General features: G+C 45.0%; 1 protein-coding gene across 2 annotated transcripts in view; it reads left to right on the top strand.

The window, feature by feature from the left end:
* The first annotated feature begins 332 nt into the window (after positions 1–332).
* SNX7 (sorting nexin 7) overlaps positions 333–15,073 on the top strand; it is a 73,557-nt gene continuing 58,816 nt past the window's right edge. Inside the window, exon 1 of one of the 2 annotated variants that reach the window (XM_053250318.1) lies at positions 333–610. In XM_053250318.1, coding sequence (XP_053106293.1) covers positions 410–610 — 201 coding nt within the window. In that variant the 5' untranslated portion in view covers positions 333–409. The remainder of the gene's footprint in view (positions 611–15,073) is intronic. The other variant, XM_053250317.1, reaches the window with a different exon arrangement.

The raw sequence follows: 15,073 nt of genomic DNA, 5'->3' as shown, positions 1-15,073 counted from the left end.
ATGCTTCACCTGTTGAATTACTACCCGTCTGGCATTTACAGGCACGGAGGCCCCATTTGGAGCGTGGGGGAAAATGCTGCCGATGGGAAACTCTCAAGAGAGCCCGATGGAGATACTCATCCAGTTATTTCTTAAAAACAAATGGGAACGCCGGGCTCCCATCGGGCCTTGATCCAAAAGGGCCACATTCCACAGGGAATTCGGCGCATCAAGCCGCCGCCTCTGCCGCTCCCTTCGCGTTGCTCGCTCTTCCAGGCGCTCCTCCGGCTCTTCTCAATCTCCACTCCTGCGCAGTGGGAGAAAAGGGAAGGCAAAGGGCTCCGGCGACCAATTGCCGCGCCGAGAGGAGGGGCACAAGTCGGGGATCGCCCGCCTCCCGGCTGGGGAGACACACACAAGCAAGGGAGGGATGGAGGCTGAGCATTGCGCCGCGCTGCCACCGCCGCCGCCCTCCTCCTGCCCCCCTCCTCCTCGCGGCGATGAGGCTGCTGCTCCTGCCCTCGCCGAGCAGCCAGCGTGCCCCCCGGCCCCAGCCCAGCCCCCGCTTCTTCCCGCCTCCCCGGAGCTGCTGGAGTTCGACGACGATGAGGACCTGGAAGTGTTCAGCAAGGTACAGGGAATGGGGATCCCGCTCCCTGCGAAGCCCGGGGAGCCCAGCAGCCCTCGGCATTGCTGTTGGGGGACTCGGGCAAGCACCAGACCGCTCCAGGGTGCACCTTCCTCTCCCCTTTTCCGGTCCTGGGAAGAGTCCGCCCTGATCGCTCCTTTGCACTTGTGTGCGGCTTGCCAGAAAGAAGTCGGCTTTTTCGTGCCAGGGTGGTGAGGGTGTGGCGGGGGCGGGGGGGGGGGGGGTTGGTGCCCGTCCTGGTGACTGAGCCGCTCTCTAAAACTGCGGTGGGCACTGGGAGCTGCCGCCGTCGCTGTGGTTGGAAGCCTGAAGTCCTTGGGACGGACTGGGCTAGGAAAGTTTGCAAAGCGCTCTTCAGTCCGCCTCTTGTCAGCAGTTAGCAGCAGCAGGCATTCAGATCGACCCGCCTCTTGTCAGCAGGCATTCGCCTTAAGTTGATATCCAGGAGGACCGGGTTACAGGCTGTGTTTCAAACAAAGTGCCTAGGGTGTTTGTTTGGGGCTGGGTCTTGGTGTTGGAGCGTCCTACTTCATTACCCAACACTTTCGGAGTGAGTTGATCTGGTGACCAGTTGTATGAGGGCTCAGCAGCCTTGGCTGGTGACACGTCCACTCACTATTCATGGTTCAAGGCCAGAGGATGCCTTCTGCTGGCCACCGAAATGGTGTCAAAAGCAGTTCCCAGGGGAAACTGATTACCTTCCTGCCATAATGTTTGGAAGTGCAGTGCACGCCACATCAGGAAGACCATCATGCCGGGAGTCTCCATGCTCACATTTTCTACTTCTGTGGTGGTGACTCCATATGTAATGTGCATAATTGATGTAATGAATCCTTCCAAACAATGTTATTTTGCCCTTTGTGTCTCACATCAATATCTCTCTTTCCCAGCAGCTCAGGGGGACACAAGCTGGAGTAATTCCATTCATCCTCACAACAAGCTTGTGAAGCTGAGAAGGGTCAGATGAGGAATATTAAACATGTCTTTGCCTTTCCATTTTTGTTATCTACGGGGCACCAATCTGGATTGTGGCCACACCATGAGAGGGAGTGGGAGATGGGGACATAGCTCAGGGGTAGCGCACATGCTTTGCATGTGGAAGGTGTCAGGTCCAATGGCTGGCATCTCCAGGTAGAGAAAGACTGCTGCTTGAAACCTTGGAGAAGCTGCTGCCTGTCAGTGTGGACAATCCTGAGCTAGATGGACCAGTGATCTGACTCAGTATAAGGCAGTGTTCCTGTGTTTCTATAACCTGCATAAACCACTCTCCCCATCCCCTGAAGTTGCTATTTGTCTTTGGAGGAAAATTGCTATTTCGCCTAGGGGAGGGGAAACCCAGCAGGTTTGTGTGGGATCACAGCCTGAGCCAGCGTGCTGGGGAAATCCTTCCGCACATGCTATGGCCCAGGCTGGGATTCTCATGGGTGTGGCCTAAAATCAAGACAGCTGAAGGGCAAAGATATGTTTCATGTCACGTTGAGTGGTAGCTTGAGAGGCAGGAGTGACTTGCCCAGGGCCACCCAGTGAACTCCATAGCTGAGCAAGGGCTTGAAGACACCTCTTCCTGGCCCAGCTCCAACATTCTCTATACATTGCTCCAAATGTTGTGGCAGGGAAGTCCGTGGGCCACAAAATTTGGCTTGGTCACTAGGGGCCACTGTTCTCCTCCCAGTTGGCTGCAGAGCCAGAGATCTTGAGGGACTGGGAAGAATGTCTTTTGTGTTGTTTGGCAGAAGCTACCATAGGTCTCTTATACTGTTTCTCCCTGTTCCAAAGCTCAAGTAACTTCCTGAGAGACCCACTCTGGGCTTCTCTGCCCTGCGGGAGGCTTTTGGTCCTGTCATATCACACTGGGCTTTGGAGCAGGCCAAAGCACTGTGTGAGAGCTTTTGCTGCTCCAGAATTCAGTGCAATAAGACAGACTCCCTCCTCCGCACTGACAGAGCCCTTGAGAGAGGCGTCTCTCATTCTGTGCTGAGGATGGGCTCTTCCTAGAGCTGCCGAGCAGATTTGAGGAGGCCTGATGGGAAGGCATCTCTGTGCCAAACATAACATCTGCTTGGGGTTCCTCACTGCTTGTCTGTCAAGAGCGCTGGCACCACTGGCAGCAGCTACATGGCCTTGTAGGCCCAATTGTGAGGGCCCCCTTCTCTCTCACTGCAGTTACCATCTGCATTTTGTCTGAAGCTGAAGGCTCAAGACTGATAGGTGTTCTTTCCTTTAAAAAAGTATTTAAAACCACCAGACATCATTATAATACATTTATATTATTATTATTTATTTACACAGTCAGACAGGTGTTATTGACTGGTTTGTTTTATGCAGACATCGAGTCCTCCCCAAGGACCTGGATTGGCTGAATTTTATTGTCAATGTTGTTGCTGTTGTTATAGATATCGTTACAGAATATAGGCTGTTCCTAGTAAAGCTGCTTTTTGTAATTGGCTGATGGTGATTTCTGTGGCCCCTATGGTGTTGAGGTGCTCTTCAAGGTCTTTTGGAACTGCACCTAGGGCACCAATTACCACTGGGATTATTTTGGTCTTTTTCTGCCACAGCCTTTCAATTTCAATTTGTAGATCTTTGTATTTGGTGATTTTTTTTAATTTTTTTTTTCTATTTCTTTTTCTTCTATTCTGCTATCCCCTGGTATTGCTATGTCCATTATTTTAACTTGTTTTTCTTTCTTCTCGACTACAGTTATATCTGGTGTATTGTGTGGCAGATGTTTGTCTGTTTGTAGTCGGAAGTCCCATAATATTTTTGCATCTTCATTTTCGACAACTTTTTCAATTGTATGGTCCCACCAATTTTTGGCTACAGGTAGCTTGTATTTTTTGCAGATGTTCCAGTGTATCATCCCTGCTACCTTGTCATGCCTTTGTTTGTAGTCAGTCTGTGCGATCTTTTTACAACAGCTGATTAGGTGGTCTACTGTTTCATCTGCTTCTTTACAAAGCACTTGCTGTTTGTGGTTGACTTTTCGACTTTTTCTCTTATTGCATTTGTTCTTAGTGCCTGTTCTTGTGCAGCCAGTATTAAACCCTCTGTTTCTTTCTTCAAGTAACCATTCTTAAGCCATTGCCAGGTCTTGGTGATGTCTGATTTTCCACTTATATTGTGCAAATATTGACCATGCAGTGGCTTATTTTTCCATTTTTTTGCTCAGTTCTTGACTTGTTCTTTCTTGTAGGCCTGCTTTCTTTCATTGGTGTTGAATAGTTTCTCGTTATTGACCATTTGAAGAGCATCTTCTTCACTGTCCTTGATATATTCTTCAAGGCCTCTTTTCTCCTCCTCTACTGTTTGATGGACTTGCAGCATTCCTCTTCCACCTGAGCTGCGAGGGAGGTATAGCCTATCTACATCACTGCGGGGGTGCAGAGCATGATTGATGGTCATGATTTTCCTGGTCTTATGATCTAGCGTCTCTTGCTCTGCCTGGGTCCAGTCTATTATTCCTGCAGTGTATCTGATAACAGGTATAGCCCAGGTGTTTATGACTTGTATGGTGTTCCCGCCATTGATTTTGGACTTGAGGATTTTTCTAACTCTCCTGATGTATTCACTTCCAATTCTTCTTTTAACTTCAGTGTGTGCAATGTTATCAGCCTGGAGAATGCCCAAGTATTTGTAACTTCTTTCTCTTCCAGGTTCTTGATGTTCCTTCCATTGGGCAGTTCTATTCCTTCTGTTTTTCTTATTTTTCCTCTGCTCTTTATTAATGCAGCACACTTGTCTAGTCCAAACTCCATTGCTATATCGCTACTGAATATACGGACAGTGTTTAGCAGTGATTCGATTTCTGACTGGGACTTTCCATACAACTTTAGATCGTCCATGTACAGCAGATGGTTGATTTTACTGGATGTTTTAGATGTTTGGTATCCGAGGCCTGTTCTGTTTAGTATTTGTGAAAGTGGAGTCATGGCGATTAGAAATAACAGGGGATAGTGAGTCCCCTTGGAAAATACCTCTTCTAATGCTAACCTGTCCAAGTGTCTCACCATTGATTGTTAACTATGTACTCCACATGCTCATTGCTTTTTAAATAAATATCTGAATGTTTTTGCTGACACCAGTTGTTTCTAAACATTTTAGTATCCATGTGTGAGGCAATGAGTCGAAGGCTTTCTTGTAGTTAATCCATGCAACACTTAGATTTGTTTTTCTTCTCTTGCAATTTTCTAAAATCATTTTGTCAATCAGCAGCTGGTCTTTTGTGCCTCTGGTGTTCGGACAATTTCCTTTCTGTTCAACTGGAAGCTGTTTGTTAGTTAATAATTGTTGCATTACTTCTTATGCTATTATTCCAGTTAATAATTTGAACATGGTTGGCAGGCAGGTGATCGGTCTATAATTACTTGGAACTGCACCTTTTTCTGGGTCTTTCATTATGAGATTTTCCCAGTTGTTAGCCACTGTTCAATATCACCTCCTTGCAAAATGTGATTGAACTGTTTTGATAGTTGTTTATGAAGGCTTGTTAGGTGTTTAAGCGAAAAGCCATGCAGTTCATCGTCGCCTGGTTTAGTCCAATTTTTAATTTTCTTTGCTCTTTCACTTATTAATTCTGGTGTTATTATTAGGTCTTGCATTTGTTGGTTACATTTTTTGACATTATTAATAATAATAATAATAATAATAATTATTATTATTATTATTATTATTATTATTATTATTATTATTTACATGTTATATCCCGCTCTTCCTCCAAGGAGCCCAGAGCGGTGTTCTACATACTTAAGTTTCTCCTCTCAACAACCTTGTGAAGTAGGTTAGGCTGAGAGAGAAGTGACAGCCCAGAATCACCCAGCAAGTTTCATGGCTGAATGGGGATTTGAACTCGGGTCTCCTCAGTCCTGGTCCAGCACTCTAACCACTACACCACGCTGGCTCATTTTTTTAAAAAAACCATCAGTTTAAAAAAAGAGGGGCAGAAGAAGAAAAACAAGCCCAAGATAGTTCTTTTTTCTTGACTGGGAGAGAGGACTGTAGAAAACAGGTGGGAAGCACAGCCTGTGGTGTGTTGGCAGTTTTCCTCTTTCATTCTCGAGCTAATTATGAGGAGGTTGGTGAGGGCTAAAGAGAGACATGAGAAGGGCCTAATTGAGATGGGTGGCCTCTCACTGGGCTTCTACCATGCCAAAAAGAAAAACTAGGCATCGGTCACGCCCCACGTCTGCAGTTTCTGTCAGTCTGCTCTGCCAATTGAGAGTTACACATAGTTGCAGGGGAGCAACAGCAGGAGAGGGGGGATTGCATGCCCTTGTGAGGAGAGAGGGCATGCCCTCAGCTCTTGCCTGTGGTCTTCCCAGAGGCATCTGGTGGGCCACTGTGAGAAACAGGATGCTGGACTAGATAGGCCTTGGGCCTGATCTAGCAGGGCTGTTCTTAAGGCATGCCCATACAGGAGCCTCCCACGCTGCTGGTTTACTGGCATAGTATTCAAAGGAGAGGCACCTGCCTTGTTGTTTAGGCTTTTGTGTTCCTGCACAATATGGACTGTGCTGCTTGCACCGAAGTCTCTCTGTCTTCCATGCAGATGTCTGAGGAATGCCATATGCTGGGTACACAACAGCCCTTTGACTTGAGAATTAGATGAACGTGTCCATGCTGCAGCTGAGGGGGATGTCACAGCTAAGGAAACCTGGCCATTTTGAATTTTCAGAAGATCCGCTTCGGCCAAGGAACAAAGTGTTGCCTCCATTAGTGCTTCCCTGGCCTAGACATGTCTTGCAGGGAGAATCTACCAAAGGAAATGAGTTACTACAGCAAACACTGCCTAGGCTCCAGGCATGCCACTCCCTGCAGAGAGAGACCAGCTCTAGGAGTTAGCACATGCAGACCCCACTGGGCACCCCTGAACCTCAGGCAGGCAGCACAAATGGAGAAGTGGTTTGGCCACATGCTTTCCCATTTCTGCTCTATGTTTTGCTCTGAAATGACTTTACTTTTCGTAGAAAATCAAGCACAAAATGACATTTAGTTCAACCTGTGATCTTGTGCAAAAATTAAACTACTGGTGTAGGAAAAAATGCCCCTGAGCAATTGCAGCCATCTGCCATCAGATTTGGGAAACCAGAGAATCTGGAATCAGTGTGAATGACAGGCCTAACAAAAACTATGGGTCCTGTAGTGGCTTGTACACTGTGAGCAAATATTCTCCTTTGCACCTTTGTATTGTAACTGGTAGCAAAATGTGCTATAGTTCAGAGAGGTCTTCTAGTAAATATCTCCATACATAATTCCTAGATTTATCCTATATGCATCCCTTACCCTAAGAGATGGGAAGGGCATCTCCTGTGATACTTCCCAAGTTTCGTTGACTGTTAAAGAGATACCAGAGTTCTGCTGTATCCTGACCTCTGTCTTGGCATCCGTCCCACAAATTGCTGATAGTGAGCTAATGGTGATAAATGCTTGGTATGTCAGTATCATTTTTCACAAAAAAAATGCTGTGCAAAAATTAACCTAAGACACTTCCATTTGGGTTTGCTTTTAGAAAGCAGAGGATATGGCCTGTAATTGAACAAGAGAAGGGAACGGAAGGCTTTGGATCAGTCATTTTCGACCTAATGCTTCTCAAAGGATAGTTATGAAGATACTGCCCTAGACACTGTCCTAAGCTTGTTGGAGGAAGGTCAGATACAGATATTTCTGATAAAGAAGGAGAAAGTGTGTGTGTGTGCCATTGAGTCAGTGTCGACTACTGGCAACCACAGAGTCCTGTGGTTGTCTTTGGTAGAATACAGGAGGGGTTTACTGTTGCCATCTCCCGTGCAGTATGAAGTGATGCCTTTCAGCATCTTCCTTTATTGCTGCTGCCTGATATAGGTGCTTCCCATAGTCTGAGAAACGTTCCAGCAGGGTTTCGAACCGGCAACCTCTGGCTTGCTAGTCCAGTCGTTTCCCTGCAAACCCCTGCCAAAAGCCCTTGTTTCCTGTGCAAGTCTCTCTTTTTGGCTGCCTGGAGAGACACTGAGGCTTTTCACACGGTCCACCGGAATCGGGCTAGGGGAGCTTAGCCCGATTTCGGTGGACCGTGAGAGCCACCGGGCTCGCAGGCGAGCCTAGTGTCCTCCAGGCGGTTAGCCTGCCAAACTACCCCTCCCCTTAAACCGGGTTTGTGGAGCGAGTGCTCCGTAAACCCAGGTGTTTTTTTATTGTGAGTTGTTGCGGCTCGACTCCGTGCCACAGCAACTCATGAGGAGACCCCTGACTGGGAGGCTGAAAAGCATCCTCCTGGCTCAGGGGTCTCTCCAGCATGCCCTGCGTGCTCGCACAGGGCATGCTGGAACTTCCCAGCCCCTGCCAGCTCCATGACAGAGCCGGCAGTTGTGTGGGCGGCCACTGTGACTGCCCGGAGCAGACTGCCCGCAACCCCCCTCATGGCTCTTCTCACCGATCGTGAGAAGAGCCTCAGTGAGTCCATGGGTCATGAATAGCTTTAAAACTCCTGCAAGTAGGTATATGCTGTCCAGGTCCCATCCCACCACAAACCATAGCAAGCAAGCCTTCAGGTGGGGGCAGGAGAAGAAGATTCAGCAGAGCCAGGACTGAATCCAGTAAAACTGCCCATGGTTTGCGCCAGGGCTGGGGGGCAGAGGAGGCAGGAGAAGTGAAGCATCATCATCTGCCTTTCCTCCTCAAAGTGGGTTGTGCCAGTTTGCGATCAGGTCAGAGGTGAAAATGTTTGTCACTTAGCATACTGAAGTATGAAACAAAACAGTGCATTCTGACATCTTATTTTGTATGCAAAGCAGGAGAGTGGTGATTTAAATGCCACCTGTTGCAACACACTCCTGGGGTGACCTTAGGAAAAGGTTATGTTCCTTCTTCAACTACCCCCAGTAGCTGAAGATTCTAGGCTCCTGTGGGTGCTTTTTCATTAATAAAAAAATCTGTAGGGAAAAGAAATTGTGTAATTAATTAATTAATTAAAATATTTATGCCCCACCCCTCCAGTACCCTACTGCTTGGGGCAGCTCACAACACATGTGCAATATAAGGTGTAATTTCGGCCTCAGTACTCCTACTCCACTCCACGCCCAAATCTGCAATATAATATAATTCTATATAACAATTATATAACAATCATATAATATTATATAAGTATTATACTGACTCATCTTTCAGTGTTGTTGTAAGGTTTCCAAAACAATGTATGTGAAGCACTTACGTTTTTTAACACGATACAGTGCTGTATACATGCTTAGTGATTGTTTAATTTAGGTTTGGTAATTTTGTTTTTTTAAGCACAGAGTTTGAATTTGAAAGGCAGGGAGTATTGTATTAGGAACTTCAAACACTTGCAAAAATATGGGATAGTTCATGAAGAATGATGGCTCTTACATTTTCTTGGGATCTATCCTGCAAGGTAGGCTGCCACCAGCTAGACTGGCCCCAAATCACTACCCAGATGCAGCTTCAAGAAAGCTTAGAACTATCCACTTATAGTTTATTCTGGACAGCCAGCATCTACACCACCCAGTTCTAGACAGCAGAAAAATAGCAATAGCAATAGCACTTACATTTATATACCGCTCTATAGCTGGAAGCTCTCTAAGCGGTTTACAATGATTTAGCATATTGCCCCCAACATTCTGGGTACTCATTTTACTGACCTCGGAAGGATGGAAGGCTGAGTCAACCTTGAGCCCCTGGTCAGGATCGAACTTGTAACCTTCTGGTTACAGGGCGGCAGTTTTACCACTGCACCACCAGGGACTCTGAATACCAGTTGCAGGGGAGTAACAGCGGGAGAGAGAGCATGCCCTCAATTCCTGCCTATAGGCTTCAAGCAGCATCTGGTGGGCCACTGTGTGAAACAAGATGCTGGACTAGATGGTCCTTCAGCCTGATCCAGCAGGGCTGTTCTTATATTCTTAACAGAAGGGGCAGTTTTTTTCAGCAGGAGACTGAAATCCCAGATGCTGTAGATGGCACTAAATGACACTTTGTATTTCTCAGGTTCCTTAAATAGGAGCTTGTGTATTATTAATTCAAATGCATCAAAAATCTAAATGCCAGGAATCCTGCTGGTAGGCAGAGATGCACTTAAGTCAAGGAAGCTAATGGATTGTGTTAAGTCAATCTGTTAAGGATGTGCACAACGTTTCGAAGATGAAACGTTTTGACTTGAAACAGGCCATTTTGAGTATTTTGAACTCAAAACAAAATGCCCTTGAAATAAATGGCCTGTTTCGAGCTTGGAACAAAACAACCCCATTTTGATCGAAAAGTTTTGATGTTTCATGTGCCATTTTGGAGGCCTATTTTTCCCTTGCAGATTGGTTTTCTGTCACTGGGTTCTGATTGGCTTGCCATCTCCTTCTTTGTTGGCTTATTATCATACAGATCAAGTGTTGTCATGGGCAACTGTGTCCCCATTGGCTGGTGGGAGGGAGAAGGTAGGGAGACGTCCGAAAGGAGGGAATTTCAAAATGTGTTCAAAAGGACTGGGAGGCAAAGAGAGCCCTTACAGTGTGCCTCTCTTGATGAGGACACATCAGGAGGAGAGGACAATGGAATGATATCGTAGGAAAAAACCAAGGAAGGTTTGATTTCGTAGTTTTCTTTTCTTGGCACTTAGTATCATATGCTGGGCTACTGCTGCTATAACTATTGGGTTTTGCTGTATCTCAGACTGACAAAGGCAGAACTTGGTTTGCCTTCCTTGAGTTTTGTTTTGTTTGTGAGATAGTGTTGTGGTAGAAATGGACAGTGATAGCTCTGTGTGTGTGTGTGTGTGTGTGTGTGTGTGTGTGTGTGTGATTGCTGTGATGAGCCTTGAGACTAACTTGTGCTTCATTCATTGTTCTGATCTGCTCTGCAATCTGCATTGCAAGCTGTACTCAGTCAAAATGTGGCTGAAGTTGCTCTAGCTGAGCTTATGCCCATGCTTGCTGCTAAGCGTGCTGCTGTGGCAGCTGTTGCAATGCTAGGAAGTAACGCAAGGAGTCATACTTCTGTGTGGGAGAGCAATTTGTACCAATGAAGTTACCACAGTGCAGACACTGTGGCTGGCAGTGGATTCTGGGTCCGTGATTTTGGGGGGGGGGCATATTTGGACTGTGTTTGAAATGTGTGTTCTGTGTTGAGAGGGGCAGATTCCATTTTACTGTGTGCTTCTGCAGTGTTTTTCAAGGCAGGGTTGCAAATTGCAATGCAAAACATGTGTGTGAATTCCGTGAGTGCCGCTTGTTCCGGCCATAGAGAACAATGGGGAAATTCAAAACACCCCATTGTTCCCCATTGTTCCCCAGGGTAAGGTTAAACATTTGTTTAAAATTGCCCACTTGCCCATTTCTTTTGTGGGTGGGATGGTAGGTCATCATGCAAAGGTTAAACATTTGTTTAAAATTGCCCACTTGCCCATTTCTTTTGTGGGTGGGATGGTAGGTCATCATGCCCTACCACCCAGCCCACTTTGGTGTCTCTAGGAGCTACCTGTTAGGGAAAATTGGGTGTTTCTAGTTCCCCCATTGTTCCCTATGGCCCAAACACTTGAAACATTTTGAGTTGTTTTCTTGAAACAGCCAGCTCAACTGCTGTTTTGATGAAACATTTTGGCTGTTTGTGTTTCATTTTGAGCTTGAAACCAAATGCACAATCTTTTCTGTTATCTATTGCTAGGATTTGAGAACCACTGTGTCAGGTATAACCAAAAGCCATTATAAAATAAGTTGTCTGTAGCTAAAGGCAAAAGAACAGGATCAGAAAGTCTGGAAATGGAACAATACAAAAAAGCCTTGTGGCAGAAGCAATGAGAGCATGGGCAGAATCTTGATTTTGTTTCAATGGCTCCACCCTTGGTAGGTTCTCGCATAGAAAGAAACAAGCCTAGATAATGGGAGGTAAGGAGAAGGGGCAGGATCTGGACCAACCATAATATGGTGAAACAAACCAAGATGTAGTTATTGTTTGTGGCACCAATCCTTGTTAAATAAATGTCAGTCAAAATAAACTATAATTCCACAAGATGTCTGAACCCTCCCATAGTTGGGTAAATGGAATTTATAATCTTATTCCAAAATTAGCCAAATTGCTTTTCTTGGTGAAGAAAGAACTATGGGAAGACCATCTTAGTCATCATTTGCACAATACAGATCGGAAATCCTATATCCGGACTTCTGAAATCCGAAAAGCTCCAAAATCCGGACACCACGCAGAGAGAGAGAGAGAGAAAATGCTTGTAGCTTCAACCTCCTCCAGTTTGCAGGGGCGATAGGGCCCTTGATTCCTCAGCTCATTAGTGATCCTTATCTCTTCCCCTCAGGCTTTGCTATCTGCCTTTTGTTTACTGCCATCTCAAGCTTTGCTCCCAGCACGAGGGAAGGAAAGGAAGGTGTGGAGGGGGGAAGATGAAAGGAGGTGTGTGTTTTTTTAAAGGTATATATACATAAGAGTTTAGGAGATAACAGGGGCACACAGATGAGTAAAGATCTAGCAGAATAAACAGGAACAAACAGGAACAGATGAGAAGAGAAAGAGAGAAACGCTGGCTTCAGCAACCAAGAAGAGCCCTCCTTCTGCGCAGAACCAAGCCAGTTTTGTGACTGGGATTGCACTGCCACTCACATGCTTCTCAAGCCGGTCTGAGAGAGGGGAAGGAGGGGTATAGTATAGTATATTAAATAAAACCTTTTTAAAAACCCAACCAGTAACCTTTCATGCCCAAGATATCTCATTTATGAAAATATTCCAAAATCCGGAAAAATCCAAAATCCGAAATACCTCTGGTCCCAAGCAGTCCGGATAAAGGATTCTTGACCTGTAGTTCATGAACTTACAGGTGGAGCTTGTTATCCATGGGGGTTCTGTTCTCAGCTAAATCTGCAGCAGTGTTCCCTCTAAGGCATGCACATGTGTGTGCGCTCACATGTTTTTTGATATCCTTTCAGTTAATTTTAGATCCCGCTCAGGCTGAATCAGGAAGTTCCCACTCTGAATTCACATATACACATACTGCCTTGATACTGCTGCCCAGAATAAAACTCATTCTGCATACACACACACACACACACACACACACACACACACACACACACACTTAGAACACTGATCTGCAGATAGGGAAACGAGTCATTGAGTGAATGGAGATTGGGGCAACACCCCCCCCCCAAAAGCTTTAAAAGGTAGAAACGAGTGAAACAATATAATGTGCCATGCTTTCCAGGTCTTCAGCTGTCCAGCAATGCCCTCCCCCCCCCCCCCCAATTCAGCCGCTTTTCTGTGAAAAATCATGGATTTCTTTTTACGGAAAGAGCCACAAAAAGGCTCTGTCTAGCGGAATGGTTGCCGGAAATTACCTTGGAGGTCATTTTCAGCCACCTAGGAACTGCAGATACATGGATCTTAACCCTTTATCCAACCACATATACTGAGGTCGAGTGTCCATTGCCCGGCTGCGGATATGTGGAACCATGGGATCGTGAGTGACGAGGTCCACCTATATAGCAACTCACAACAAATGTCACTAACTGATCCATCTGAGTGATCTTTCATTTTTATGCCTGGTTTTTCATTTTTATGCCTGGTAATTGCCTGTTTTTATGCCTGGAAACTCTGCAATTACCTCAGTCAGTGCTCTGATTATAAATATTTAAGACAATCAATCAACCAATTAGCATGCACCTTTACTTAAGAAGTATCTAAATAATAAATGAAATTGTTTTATTTAAATCAATAATTTAAATTGACATTCCCCCCCTTCAATATTTCAATAATGAGTTAAACTACCATGGTTTAAATCAGTCTGCCTTGTTTAGTTATCATGTGGTGGTAGTAAAAATCAGCTACTTCCTTGGTCTCTTGACCACAATGAATTCAAATCTCATAGTGCCAATCTACAATTTAAAACTATATCAAAGTATTACTGTATACTAGTTTTTGGTTTAAAACCAGTTGTTCAACATGGCAAGCATTCAAGCCTGCTGTCTTCTTAAAAATTAAGCAAAAAAACATTTACAGAGCAGCTGTAGGAGACAACACACATTTTTCATTCTTGAAAATACATGTTCGCAGATCTGTTTATGACAGAAATTTATGGAGTGAAAAATCCAAATGTCAGTATCCTAGATTTGATTGCTAAATTTGCTACCGAATATAAGCCTAGGAGGCATTAATGAATCATTTATGAATTGTACACTTCATGGTGTTTAAAAATAAACCCAGCTAAAGCAGAAATAATATTTCTGCTCTGTACATGGGGCCAAAGTTAACATTTTAATAGTTAATGTGCCTTTTCCAGGGTTCTTAAAAACAAACACAATTTCTATCAGACTGTTTTTTGGGAAAGTAGGTAGAGTGAAATATAGATGTACTTGGAAAAGGTGGGTTGGGTTGAGAGGTCAGCTTCAGCCTTTCCTCTCATTCTCCTTTTCTTCTTGTCCCTTCTTCACTCCCTGCCCCCTCTCAAATTCTGCCACCACCCACTTTTCACCTGCCCCACACTCACTTCTGTGACCACTCTTCACTCCACCTCACCACCCTTATTTATTCCATCCCTTTCCCTCTGCCCTTCTCCCCCTGTTCTTCTTCACTCCTTTGCTCCTTCCCTGAGTCTCTCTACTACCACGGCAGTTGCTGGATCCTTTCTCCATCGCCAGGAGAAACAGCAGTAGGCACAGTCTGGATCAGGACCTCAGCACAGAGATGTTGAGCTCCTTGAAACTAATTCACCTTCTGGGATCTATAGCAGGGCCATGGAGGGACCTTTGACAGGAAAATTGTGTTGTGACAAAGGATTACCACCTTCTCCTCCCATCTTGCACCACTTGTTTTCCCTGAAAGGTTCCAGCTGTATATTGTGAGGTAAAACACACACGTGAAGCCTCATGGAGTGCAAGGTAGCATGATGGGAAGGAGTTTTTGGAGGAAAATAGTGGGTAAGGGAACAGTTAAGCAAAGATCCTTCCCCTTATACACATACATAGCTTCTCTGCTCCAAATAATCCCTTTCTGACACTGCAGGCTGTTGGGTTCTTCTTATACACATTTGTGTGTAATGTGTAGTTGAGCCATAGGTACAGACATAGTTTAGATGTCTGTACACTTGTACATGTTTCTGTGTGAATGAGTTCAAATTCCCATTCAGCCATTATACTTGCTGGGTGACTCTGGGCCTAACTTACTTCACAGGGTTGTTGTGAGGATAAACTTAAGTATGGCAGGGTGGATTTGATTTAAATCAAACTGATTTAAATCATGATTTAAATCACAATTTAAATCACTAGCAGGGTGGATAAAAATCAAAAAAATCCGATTTAAATCAAAAAAATCCGATTTTTTTTATTTAAATCGGATTTTTTTGATTTTTATCCACCCTGCTAGTGATTTAAATCGTGATTTAAATCAGTTTGATTTAAATCAAATCCACCCTGGGTAGTACACTGCTCTGGGCTCCTTGGAGGAAGAACAGGATATAAAATGTTAAAAATG

This window comes from Hemicordylus capensis, chromosome 4 (assembly GCF_027244095.1).
Source record: "Hemicordylus capensis ecotype Gifberg chromosome 4, rHemCap1.1.pri, whole genome shotgun sequence".
Classification (NCBI taxonomy): Eukaryota; Metazoa; Chordata; class Lepidosauria; order Squamata; family Cordylidae; genus Hemicordylus; species Hemicordylus capensis.
Note: the sequence above shows the minus strand (reverse complement) of the source record. Positions and strands in the feature narration are given on the sequence as shown.